At 39.6% G+C, this 12,132-nt stretch overlaps 1 protein-coding gene across 2 annotated transcripts in view; it reads left to right on the plus strand.

The window, feature by feature from the left end:
• PHLPP2 (PH domain and leucine rich repeat protein phosphatase 2) overlaps positions 1-12,132 on the plus strand; it is an 88,593-nt gene that overhangs the window by 47,125 nt on the left and 29,336 nt on the right. For both annotated transcript variants that reach the window (XM_043986830.1, XM_043986831.1), the window contains 5 exons: positions 416-541; positions 2,011-2,165; positions 7,018-7,164; positions 7,794-8,024; positions 9,334-9,536. In XM_043986830.1, coding sequence (XP_043842765.1) covers positions 416-541; positions 2,011-2,165; positions 7,018-7,164; positions 7,794-8,024; positions 9,334-9,536 — 862 coding nt within the window. The remainder of the gene's footprint in view (positions 1-415; positions 542-2,010; positions 2,166-7,017; positions 7,165-7,793; positions 8,025-9,333; positions 9,537-12,132) is intronic.

Raw genomic sequence — 12,132 nt, forward strand, 5'->3', positions numbered from 1 at the left:
ATTACTCTTCATTCTTATATGTGATTTTAAGTAAGGAAAAGACTGACCCATACTTGTTTGTCTTTTATATCCTGGAAGTGGTTTAAATATAACAATATAATTTTGGTTCTTCTGTATTATAAGCCCTCCTTGAGAATTCTGAAACTGAATATCAAAGGTTCTGCCTTCAATAATTTCTGGGTTTGCACATATTCTTAACAGTGAAATTGATTGCCACTCCCCCAAAATAATTACATGCTGGGTTTGTATTACAACTGAATTATATGGAGTCATTATTACCTGTGGGTCCAAGGAACTTACTTAACATAATGATCTTTCTTTATGTTAAATGTCTTGTGTTTCCCCAACTTGGTGCCTAGCTTGCGTCATCATGGGGCCTGGCTCTCTTGATGATCCCTTTGTCTTCTTGTTTCAGGTAGAAGAATTGAAACGGCGGCAGCACAGCCTTGCCTTCAGCTCTGCAGGAGCACAGGCTCCGACGTACCACATCAGCTTCGAATCTTTGGCAGAGTGCCAGAGGTGGCATCGGCAGGCCTCCAAGGTGAGGGGCTGAGACTCATTGGCTGGTGTGGGGGCTCTCCTTACTCCCCAAAGGGTGTGTTGTAGCTCTCAGCTATCCTCCTTGGGCTCCCTCCATAAATTATAAATAATGAGTGATAAATGCATTTCTCAGGAGAGTCTCCGCTCAAACATACCACTATTCAAAGGATGTAGGTTCTGTACATAAAATTTTAGCATATATGTTTACACATACAGAGATACATATATTGAGCATTTAAGGATAGCTGTACTTTTAAAAATATTATCATATAAATTAACTAATTTTATCCTTATACCACTCCTTTGAGAGTAGGTAAAGCAGTTGCTCTCTTATTTTGACAGATAAGGAAATGCATATAAAATTACTTGCCCAAGAATATGTAACTTAATAAGTGCTAAAGCAGGCACTACAATCCAGTTCCCCTCTATCTCAGTACTTGGTATTCTTTGGTCTGTACCTTTTATGACCTTGTCGAACTCTGATTTTATCCTTAGTGATGTGGCAGTGAACTGTAATATTGTCATTCTAGATAATCATTTAGTTGCAAAGACCTTTCTTCTTCTTCTTCTCCTCCTCCTCCTCCTCCTCCTCCTCCTCCTCCTCCTTCACCTCCTCTTCCTTCTCCTCCTCTTCTTTTTCTTCTTTTTCTTTTTCTTGTTCTTCGGAGAAGGGGAACTTGATAAGGGGACCTACCAGGCTACTTAGCATGTTTACTGTTTTAAATCCATAAAGACCAATTGCTTTAGAAGTTTATCTAGATTCCCTTCTTAGCCTAGCCTCTTTCTGCCCAATTGTGACCCAGCTTTGCATACTCATTTTAAAAGTCAGAACAATTAACCTTGAATCCAAGCACTGCAAAAGCAATCAAACTTGTAATTATTGAGTGTAGAGATATGTAATCAAAGCATAAATGACTTCCTCATGGCATTTTCTCATTTTTTCTTAACTTGTTTCTCTAGTCCATATTACATTATTGAATTAACCTTTAACCCATAAATTAACCCTTGAACTTCTATAATTTTAAACATCTTGTTTGTTTTGACTTCTTATGTCTCAGACTAGTTCTATGGTGAGTAGTTATCCCATGCTTTGGCATATTATTAAAAGGGAGACTATATTCATACAAATGGTATAATCTTAAATTTGTCTTGTAGCCTGAAGTACTGACTTCCACCTCGATAATTTAATTTATAAAAACTCATCCATAGATATAATTTATTTCTTTGGATTATTGAATCCAATGTTATTATACCTCTTTGTATCCAACATTCAGTTTTATTGAAGAGGGGTGGGGTGAGATGGGGAAGAAATGAGGATTAACTGATATTTTTGATAGTGATGTGATTTCTTCGCCTAATTCTTAATGCATACCCTTATAATCAGTGGTGCCCTTTCTGCTGGCTCTGTCCTATTTCATAAATTTTTCCATTCATTCACTCAGTTGCAGTTTCTTTCTTTGGCTTCTTCAGGTGGTGTCGCAGCGAATAAGTACAGTTGATCTCTCGTGTTACAGCCTGGAGGAGGTTCCTGAGCATCTCTTCTATAGTCAAGACATCACCTACCTCAACTTGCGACATAACTTTATGCAATTAGAAAGACCAGGAGGTCTCGATAGTCTCTACAGGTGTGTGGAGAGCTGTTTTCCTTTACATGGTAGAGTCTTAGATTATTGGATTAAAATGGAAAAACGACTTACATCCTAATGGTCAGTGCCTGAAAGTGAACGTGCCAGTCACCATATTTACTTTCATCATTTGCTTCCATTTTACGTTTTTTATGCTGCATAAAACATCCCTTTTCTTTCTCTTCTCTTCTCTTCTCTTCTCTTCTCTTCTCTTCTCTTCTCTTCTCTTCTCTTCTCTTCTCTTCTCTTCTCTTCTCTTCTCTTCTCTTCTCTTCTCTTCTCTTCTTCTCTTCTCTTCTCTTTTCTCTCTCTCTCTCTCTCTCTCTCTCTTTCTTTCTTTCTGGTGAGGCAATCGGGGTTAAGTGACTTGCCCAGGGTCACACAGCTAGTAAGTGTTAAGTGTCTGAGGTTGGATTTGAACTCAAGTCCTCCTAACTCCAGGGCCAGTACTTTATCTACTGCTCCACCTAGCTGCCCCTAAACATCCCTTTTATTTCAGCAGTGCTGTCCCCCAGGCAATAGGCTTTCCAGAAATGGAGCTACCACTTTCAGTTCATTTCTTAAGTGCTTGCTATGTGTAAGACACAGTGTTCTTAAGAGATAATTTGTTGTTCTCCCAGACTGTTAGGTGAGATCATGTCATTGGTTATTGGCAAGATAGATTTGCAGTTCCATGGAAGAGTGTTTTACTAAGATAAACTGTTTTCAAAACAGTTTTTGTGGGGTTTTTTTTTCCTAGAATAAATTGCTTTTGGCATTTTTTTTTTAAGATTTCAGGGTCACTCTCAGTTCTTAGATACATTCTGCCCTTACTCTTTTCTTTCCCCCTCTTTTAAACATTCTGGTCTCTGTAGTTGATGTATATATTGCCAGTTCTTCCCACTTTTCTCCTAGGCACCAGCCTCTCGCTCTCCTAATTTCAGGTTCTGAGAGAATCTACATAAGCCAGGTAAAGAAATCTAGGAATTGCCAGCTCTTCTTTTGGAATAGTGAACTCATCGTGGTTCACTTAGTGACCCTGTTTCTCAGAACATGAGCAAATAAAAAAACTGCCCTTATTGGAGAAAACCTAGCACTTTCTAAGGAACCAGTCACAAATTTGTTCCCAAAAGCTTTAATAACATAATACCTAATATGGTTATGGTCTAACAAAAGTGATTTAATTTCTGTCTTTTACTTAATAAATATAGTTATTTAGGAATGGTCACATAAAAAATGAGAGCAAGGACCTCTGTTTGTTAGGAGCAGGTTCTCTGCACATCCTTCTCAGTAGCAGTAGCAGTAGCAGGTTCAGTAGAGTCAAGACTTGTTCTGACATGACAGAGGCAGCTTGTGGCCTGTTGCAGAATTCATCCCTCCCTGACACCCTTCACTGAGCAGGTCTTAGGAACTTCCTACGAGTATCTCAGAATAGCCAGGACAGAACAAGAGAAAGAGTGTCCTCAGCTGTGATCATTTTCATACTGACCCAAATCAAGGATTTCTAGGCAGTTTGACCCTACCCCAGCCAAAGATGACAGGGATTCTTACCATTGACCCCACAATTAGCTTACAGGTTGAAACGAAAAGTTTCCTACTCTCAGAACTTCATGTCTAGGCTCATACCACCTCTGTTGGGGCAAAATCCAGAGCTTCCCTCCAGTCCAATGAGGCACTGGAAAAGTCAGGTGCTAGGGGCCCCCCCAGGTGTGGCTCCACACCCCAGATAGCACCTGTGCAGCTGCTAACTGTTTCAGAAGTTGAACTGTTCTGCCTCCCCATTTAAATGTACCACCAGTCCCCTACCCATGAGCTGGATCAGCATTCCCTTCTTGATGCACATCTGGGGCACTTACTACTCCCATCTGCTACTTCAAGAAGAAATTCTTCAGTCTAAGGAACCTGTAATGCAGTAAGATTCTCCACCTCAGGAGATGAGATGGCAAGGTGGCAATGGATGGGAAAATTAAACTGGATAATAAACATGTTAAAGGAAATAAAGCAAAGCATTAGAAGCATTTAAAATCACAAAGAGGTGAAACAACAAGTCGGAAACCTATACAGCAAATATAGAATAAAAAGAAAATTTCACAACTAGCCCAGGAAACAACAGACTGAAAAAGCACCTAAATGTTACACAGTACAAAGTACAGATTTGTAAGACAAAAGCAAGAGACACAAACCTTAGGTCTTCCTTTTTATATATTTTGCTACCTCTAGAGATCCCAGTTAATCTAGATATTCTATTAGAGTAATAATAGCTAGTGAGAAAATAATTATTAATAATGGATTGGGGGGGACCCAGAGATCACTTTCTTGGTCCTTTCTCTCCAGCCTACTTCTTGAGAGACTTCATCAAATCTAATCTAGGACAAACCCAAGGGAACAAAAATGGAATGGAGAAAGATTCTTTTGTCTAGGTCTGTGAAGGGCTGATTAAACCACACAAAGATAATGGACTTTGCCTTAAGCAAGTTGAGTGAGGGTCTTTTGCATTCTTTTCCCCATGTTCATTTTAATGTAGACTACCTTCAGGTCATGTCAACCAGTGGAATTGAATGATGCTAACCAGTTAGCTTTGATCAGAAAAGGGTAAAAAAGCCCTTGGAAGATGCCACAGGGGAGGCTCTTTAAGGCGAGGTCTTCGGGGCTTTTCTCCTGCTTTTGATAACAGGCATGCTGAGGTGGCCTGAGACCTTAGGAAGCCGAAGTCAATCCTTTACTGGTATAACATGGAATAAATTAATACTGTGCTTACCCAAAACTAATAGCAATGGCAAATTGATTTCAAAAAACGCCATAGCTAACATTTATATAGTGCTTACTGTGGACCAGGCACTAGGCTAAGGACTTTACAAATATGATTTCATTTGATCCGCACCCTGACCCCAGGATGTAGATGCTATCATTCTTCCTATTTCACAGTTGAGGAAACTCTGAGGCGGACTGAGGTTAAGCGGCTTACTCAGGGTGACACAGCTAGAAAGTGTCTGAGGCCAGATTTGAGCTCCTTTCTTCCCAGCTTGGGCGCTAGGTATTCTTCCTCTAGGAACGCTAGAGGACCCAGCGAAAATTGTCAACAATGTGCTGGGTCAGGCAACACTCTAAAGGGAATATGTGAAGGCAAAGACACATCTTAATTTTGACTTACCAAGGCACACAGTTGCAAAACTGCAAAGACAAAAAAAAAGTCTTTAAAACTGTATTTAAGGAAGAAAAATCACGTTTAAAAAAATACCATTTAGCCTAAAATCAGACTTTTCAAAAGCAACAAAGGAAAAATGTTAACATCAAATATATATAAAAAATTTTAAAATGAGGATTGGGCCCCCAAAGCACATATCCTACAGATACAACCATATTGCTTTTAAAACAAAGGAATTCATTTCAAAGACAACCAAGACCTGGTAGAATTTATCAATAAAAATTACAACTAATAATAAGTTATTTTTAAAAATCCAAAAATTCAAAAAGATTTTGAAAAAATCCAAATTGACAAATGGCTAATAAAAATAATGCATTTTAAAGTTAACAGATTTAGTTAAGATTTAATTAGAGACATGATATTTTGGATAGAGAACTGGCCTCAAAGCCAGATTGGGGCTTTGAGGAAACAGGCTGTGTAAAACTCTGGGTAAATCACCTAACTTCAGTACTCTAGACAATTCTTTGAGACAATAAATTACAGATAAGGTGTTGACTTGCTTTGGTAGGTAGTTTTCTCAGGCAGAAGTTCCTGTGATTATGAAAACACAAGTCAAGTCTCTATCCCTATCCCCTTTTCTAGCTGTAATAAAAATAAAATTAGAGTTTGGAATGAAGATGCATAATATTAACACAAATGCATAGAGTATTTTTAAAAGAACCATATTTACTATTAGAAGTTGTTTAACTTAAATTTTTTCATTTTTTAAATTTAAATTTTTTTTTAAAAATTTGTAATAAAAAAATGAAAGTACTTGAAATAAAAGTAGTTTAGCTAAAGGGAAAAGGACCCACATGTACATACTAATTTCACTTTTTTGTTTCTTTTTTCTTGTGGCTTTTCCCTTTTGCCTCTCACAACTTGACTAACATGGAAATGTTTAACATGATTGTACTGTATAACCTATATCAGATTGCTTGCTATCTTCCGGAGGAGGGAGAAAAATTTGGAACTCAAAAGCTTACAAAAATGAATGTTGAAAACTTAAAAAAAAAAGTTTAGCTCAGATAAGAAATTTTTGAAAAGGGAGAAAAGGGAAACAGGAGATTTCAAGCTCATGGAATAATAGGGTTGGATAGAAAGGAATTCTGTTTCACATGCATTCTTGGGATGGGAAGGGAGGCAGCTGGGTGGTGGAGTGCTGGGGTTTGGAGTCAAGAAGACCCAAGTTCAAATCCTGCCTTGGATATACTGATTTTGTGTGATTTGGAGCAAGTTCCTTCATTTTAGCCTCGGTTTCCTCTTCTGTAAAATGGAGATGATAAGGGCAGCTAGATGGTGCAGTGGATAAAGCACCGGCCCTGGATTCAGGAGTACCTGAGTTCAAATCCGGCCTTAGACACTTAACACTTACTAGCTGTGTGACCCTGGGCAAGTCACTTAACCCCAATTGCCTCACCCAAAAAAAAAAAAAATGGAGATGATAATAGCACCCACCTCCCAAGGCTGTAGTGAGGATCAGAGGAGAGAATATCTGGCAAAGTGTTTTTACAAACCTTGTAGCACCATATAGAGGCTAGTGTTCATTGTTGTGATTGACAACAGCAGCAAGAGGAAGAGAAGGAAGTGGAAGAAGCAAAGCATTTTAGGACTGGAACGAAAAGCAGAAATTCAGAGTTACTGGCTGTTGGCAGTTGAAGATATGATTCCTATTTTTTTCCTCTGTAGGTTTTCTCAGCTGAAGGGCCTGAACTTGTCCCACAACAAGCTTGGGTTGTTCCCCATTTTACTTTGTGAGATCTCCACTCTGACGGAACTCAACCTTTCCTGTAATGGATTTCATGAATTGCCTGGTCAGATTGGCAATCTTCTGAAGTGAGTATCTGACCTTACTCAGATGGCATGGTACTATGGAAGGAACACTGAGTTGGGAGTTAAGAGTTCTTGGCTCTGCTGCTTAATGCCTTGTGTTGGGCAAGTGACATCTCCCTGGAATTAAGAGGTTTCATTTAGAAAGGGAGAGAGATCACCACTTAGGGCCCTTTGGACTCTAGATGTGGGATCCTTTGATTCCCTTTTGCCTCATAGTCTAGGAAACTGACCTAGCATTTGGAATGAAAACAATAGAGCCTTTGTTGCAAAAATGCAAGTCAATAAAGTGCTTTGAAAGTAGCATTGTTTTGGTGATGTATATGAACAGGATCAGTGTTGGGGGCTATCATCCAATGTCCAACACCAAGTAGCTGTTTGTCACCAAAATTCTCATTGTACATAATATTGACTGAGCCTTCGGACAGCTTTAGCAGTTCATAATTTGATGCTTCTGCTGCTGGGTAATTTGTTAGATCTTCGCAGAGAGGGAAATTTAGGTGATTGTTGATTGGCTGGAATTCATTATTCCTTGTCAGCATGGTCCTGGAGTTGGAACTCCTCATTACTGACATCTGCTTATTTTGATAAATTCTTTACTAATTGAGCTTTTCCCCCTTAAATTCATTTCACAGTCTACAGACTCTCTGTCTTGATGGCAACTTCCTTACTACTTTACCTGAAGAACTGGGAAATTTGCAACAGCTTTCCACTCTTGGACTCTCCTTCAATAATTTTAGCCAAATTCCTGAGGCTTGTGTGAAGCTCACTATGCTAGAGAAACTGGCTATGGCAGGAAACCAGCTAGAAGTCCTGAATCTTGGGATTTTGAACAGAATGAAGCATATCAAACATGTTGATTTAAGGTAAGGGTATCCTTTCTGTGTGTCTTCTCTGATTGATCTCTCAAAGAATTGTTAGGTTTGCTCTGTTATTTTCGAGACTGCTGCGTTAAGGTTCAGAATAACCCAAGAGGATTTAGTTTTGTTTTAAAAATAAAGTAATGCCTCATTTATCAGGTATTATTGGAGAATGTGGTGTTCAAAATAAGTCGTTTCCAGATTAGTTGTTTATCCTTTAAGCATGGGATTTTTAAAAAAAATTATTTATTTCTTTTGTTTTATGTAATGTTATATTCTGAAAATGTCTCTCCCTCCTCCCTTATCCAGTATGTCATCTCTTGTAACAAAGAAAAAGCGAAAGAGGGGGAAGCAGTTCAGCAAAACTAACCAGCACATCAGATTTATCTAATGATGCATTCAGTAGTTCACATCTATAGTTCTCCACCTCGGCAACAAAGGGGGTGCAGAGCCTTATAATGATGTAGTGTTTAGTCTCAGTTGTTGGTTCTTTGCATTTACATAATTATAGTCATTGTTTATTTTGCTTCTTCTTTTACTCTTCCTATGCTTTTCTGAATTCTTCATGTTAATTTTTTTACTGCTCAGTAATATGCCTTTACATTGATATGTCACAGTCTGTTCAGCTGTTTCACAGTCAGTGGCATTCTCTTTGCTACAACAAAAGTGCTGTTTATGAGTATTTCCTGTTTATAGGATATTTCTTTTTATCTTTGGCCTACTTGGGGTATATGCTTAGCATAGGGATCTTCAGGTAAAAGAATGTGGACATTTTAGTCACTTTCTAAGCACAGTTCCAAATTCCAGTTCATAGCTCCATCAACAGCCTTGTAGTGTCTGTTTTATTGATTTTTATAGAAATATTTTTGTGGTATGTTACATGCTTCTCTGCCTTCTTAAATAAGAGTACATTTAAGTAACATGGTTTTACTGTTTCTTGATGACTCAGACTTATTGGGGGTTTTGGGGGGGGGGTTTTGGGTTTTTTTTTTCCAGACTTATTGTTAAAAAACATCATTTACTGTACATGTCCTTTATAAGGAGGGAGAAAAAGCAAGAAATCATTTGCTATTTTTGTCCTTGGAGACTGTCTTGTCTATGTGTTTCCAAGTCTGAGTTGTCTCAGATTACAAATTTCTAGAGGAAAGGGACCAGGCATTTCTGGTTCTTTGTTCAGTATAATAGTAAATTAGGCAGTTGGATGCTATTCGTGGATGTTAGGCATAGGAAAAGGGACATTGTACTTTTTTGGGCTATTAACCTTTTGGTTACCTTAGTAGAATTTAATTCTAATGACTTGTTGACCAATGTTTAGGTTGAACAGTTTGAAGAGAACAGTTGTTGACAACCTGGAGGGAAATAAGCATGTTACCCACCTGGATTTGCGGGATAACCAGTTGACTGACCTGGATCTGAGTTCCCTGGGAAGTCTCCAGCAGCTGCACTGTGAACGGAATCAGCTGAGAGACCTCACACTCAGTGGTTTCACCCTTCGCTCCCTCTGTGCCAACTCTAACAGTAAATTTTCCATTTTTCCTCCACTTGCCTGTTGTATGTAAGCTCTGGGCAGGACACACTTTATGAGAAAATGGCTCCTGCCTTGCTAATTGGGTCTTGTGTTGAATGATGCTTGAAGATTTGTGAGAGGTAGTCAGTTACTCATCAAGCGTGTTTTTTTTTTTTTCAGGGTAATGAAGGTTAAGTGATTTGCCCAGGGTCAAACAGCTAGTAAGTGTCTTGTGTCTGAGGCCAGATTTGAACTCAGGTCCTCCTGACTCCAGGGCTGGTGCTTTATCCACTGTGCCACCTAGCTGCCCCCATCAAGCATTTCTTAACCATTCTTTGCTGGGCATTGTGTGAAGCCCTGGGCATACAAAGTAAGGCAAAACATCTCTGCCTTTAAAGAGCCCACATTGTAATAGGGAAGTCAGCATGCACACAGTTGTGCTGGGAGAAGAACCAAGGTGGAGCCTCCAGCATGAAGGATGGGAAAAGCTTCTTGCAGAAGCCAAGATCTTAGCTGAAGAGCATTCCCCGCCTGGCCTGAGGCCATTGAAAGAGTGAGAGTCAGGAGATGGAGGGTTGTGTTTGAGTCCCAGCCAGAAGCCCGGGCTCTCTGGAATGGGGAGTAACGGAAGCTTGGAGAAAGTAGGAAGGGGCCAAGTTCCTGTCATAAACCAAGGATTTTGTACTTGATTGTAGCAGTGAGAGGGAGGGAGGGAGACCAGCCAGAAGACGATGGCAGTAGACAGTGGGTGAAAGCCTATATCAGGGAGATGGGAGGGGGAGAGGAGATGTATGGGAGCACATATGACCAGACTTAACACATTGGGTATGTGAGGTGCCTGCAAACAAAGAGTTGGGGTCTCAAGCCTGGGAGAGAGAATGAGAGCTTTCTCTTGGGTACTGTCATAGCATGCAGGTTGCTCCAGGGGCAGCATGTGCAAACATACAATAAAAAGTATTTTAACCAAATCCTAAAGGGGCAAAGGTCTTTTTAGCAGGTGGTCTCCATATTGTACAAATTCCCTCATTGCCACAGTTCTTTTTTTTTTTTTTAAGTGAGGCAATTGGGGTTAAGTGACTTGCCCAGGGTCACACAGCTAGTAAGTGTTAAGTGTCTGAGGCCAGATTTGAACTCAGGTACTCCTGAATCCAGGGCTGGTACTCTATCCACTGTGCCACCTAGCTGCCCCGCCACAGTTCTTTTTTTTTTTTTTTTTTTAGTGAGGCAATTGGGGTTAAGTGACTTGCCCAGGGTCACACAGCTAGTAAGTGTTAAGTGTCTGAGGCCGGATTTGAACTCAGGTACTCCTGAATCCAGGGCTGGTACTCTATCCACTGCGCCACCTAGCTGCCCCGCCACAGTTCTTTTTTTTTTTTTTTTTTTTTTTTTTGTGAGGCAATTGGGGTTAAGTGACTTGCCCAGGGTCACACAGCTAGTAAGTGTTAAGTGTCTGAGGCCGGATTTGAACTCAGGTACTCCTGAATCCAGGGCTGGTACTCTATCCACTGCGCCACCTAGCTGCCCCGCCACAGTTCTTTTTTTTTTTTTTTTTTTAGTGAGGCAATTGGGGTTAAGTGACTTGCCCAGGGTCACACAGCTAGTAAGTGTTAAGTGTCTGAGGCCGGATTTGAACTCAGGTACTCCTGACTCCAGGGCCGGTTCTCCATCCACTGTGCCACCTAGCTGCCCCAAAGAGGACTTTCAAGTACTTTTTTTTTTTTTTTTTTTTTTTTTGCTGGGCTATGGGGGTTAAGTGACTTGCCCAGGGTCACACAGCTAGTAAGTGTCTGAGGCTGGATTTGAACTCAGGTACTCTTGAATCCGGGGCTGGTGCTTTTTCCACTGCGCCACCTAGCTGCCCCCCTGCCACAGTTCTTAAAGAGCAGAAGCCCTGGTTTTTATATTTCTGGACTGTTTGCTTAGCAGCATTGCTTTTTAAAAAATTCAAATAGAATCGAGTTTTTAGCAGAGAAAAAGGTTAGACTTTTTGCCCTGGCCTTCATTTTGAATGTTGGTTTCTTTTTTTTTTTCTGTGCAAGTTAAGTTTTCAGAATCTCACTAAAGGACTCTTTTTTTTTTTTAATTAGTAGAGGTAGTGTAGCAAACCAATTTTTACCTTAAACTTATCTTTGTGGGAACTTGAAGCCAGAACTCTGAATTTAGTCTCCTTAAAAACAACACTTGAGAGTCATAGGCAGTTAGGTTGTTTGGTGAAGCTTATGTACCCCTTCTCAGAACACTCTTTTTAAATGTGTAAAATAAAATGCATGTGATTGCAAAGAAAATAATAATATTGAAATAAAAGTTTTAAAATGTTTTTAAAAATTTGTCTTCACAGACTCTAGTCAGGAGTCCCTTGCTTACTTAGGTTATACTATATCCAATTATCTCCTGTCTTAGGGAGCAGGGAGGAAAGGGACAAAAGGAGCAAATTTGGAACTCAAAATTGAATAGAAAAGGAATGTTAAAAATTGTCTTTACGTGTAATTGGAAACAATATTATTAAAATGAAGGGAGAAAAAAGAACCCCCCCGCTTAAAGAGCAAGGAGCAGATATATTGTTACAGAAACAAGCCAGTGCTCTTTCTTAACCTATGCACAATTAAT

This window comes from Dromiciops gliroides, chromosome 2, assembly GCF_019393635.1.
Source record: "Dromiciops gliroides isolate mDroGli1 chromosome 2, mDroGli1.pri, whole genome shotgun sequence".
In the NCBI taxonomy this organism is placed as follows: domain Eukaryota; kingdom Metazoa; phylum Chordata; class Mammalia; order Microbiotheria; family Microbiotheriidae; genus Dromiciops; species Dromiciops gliroides.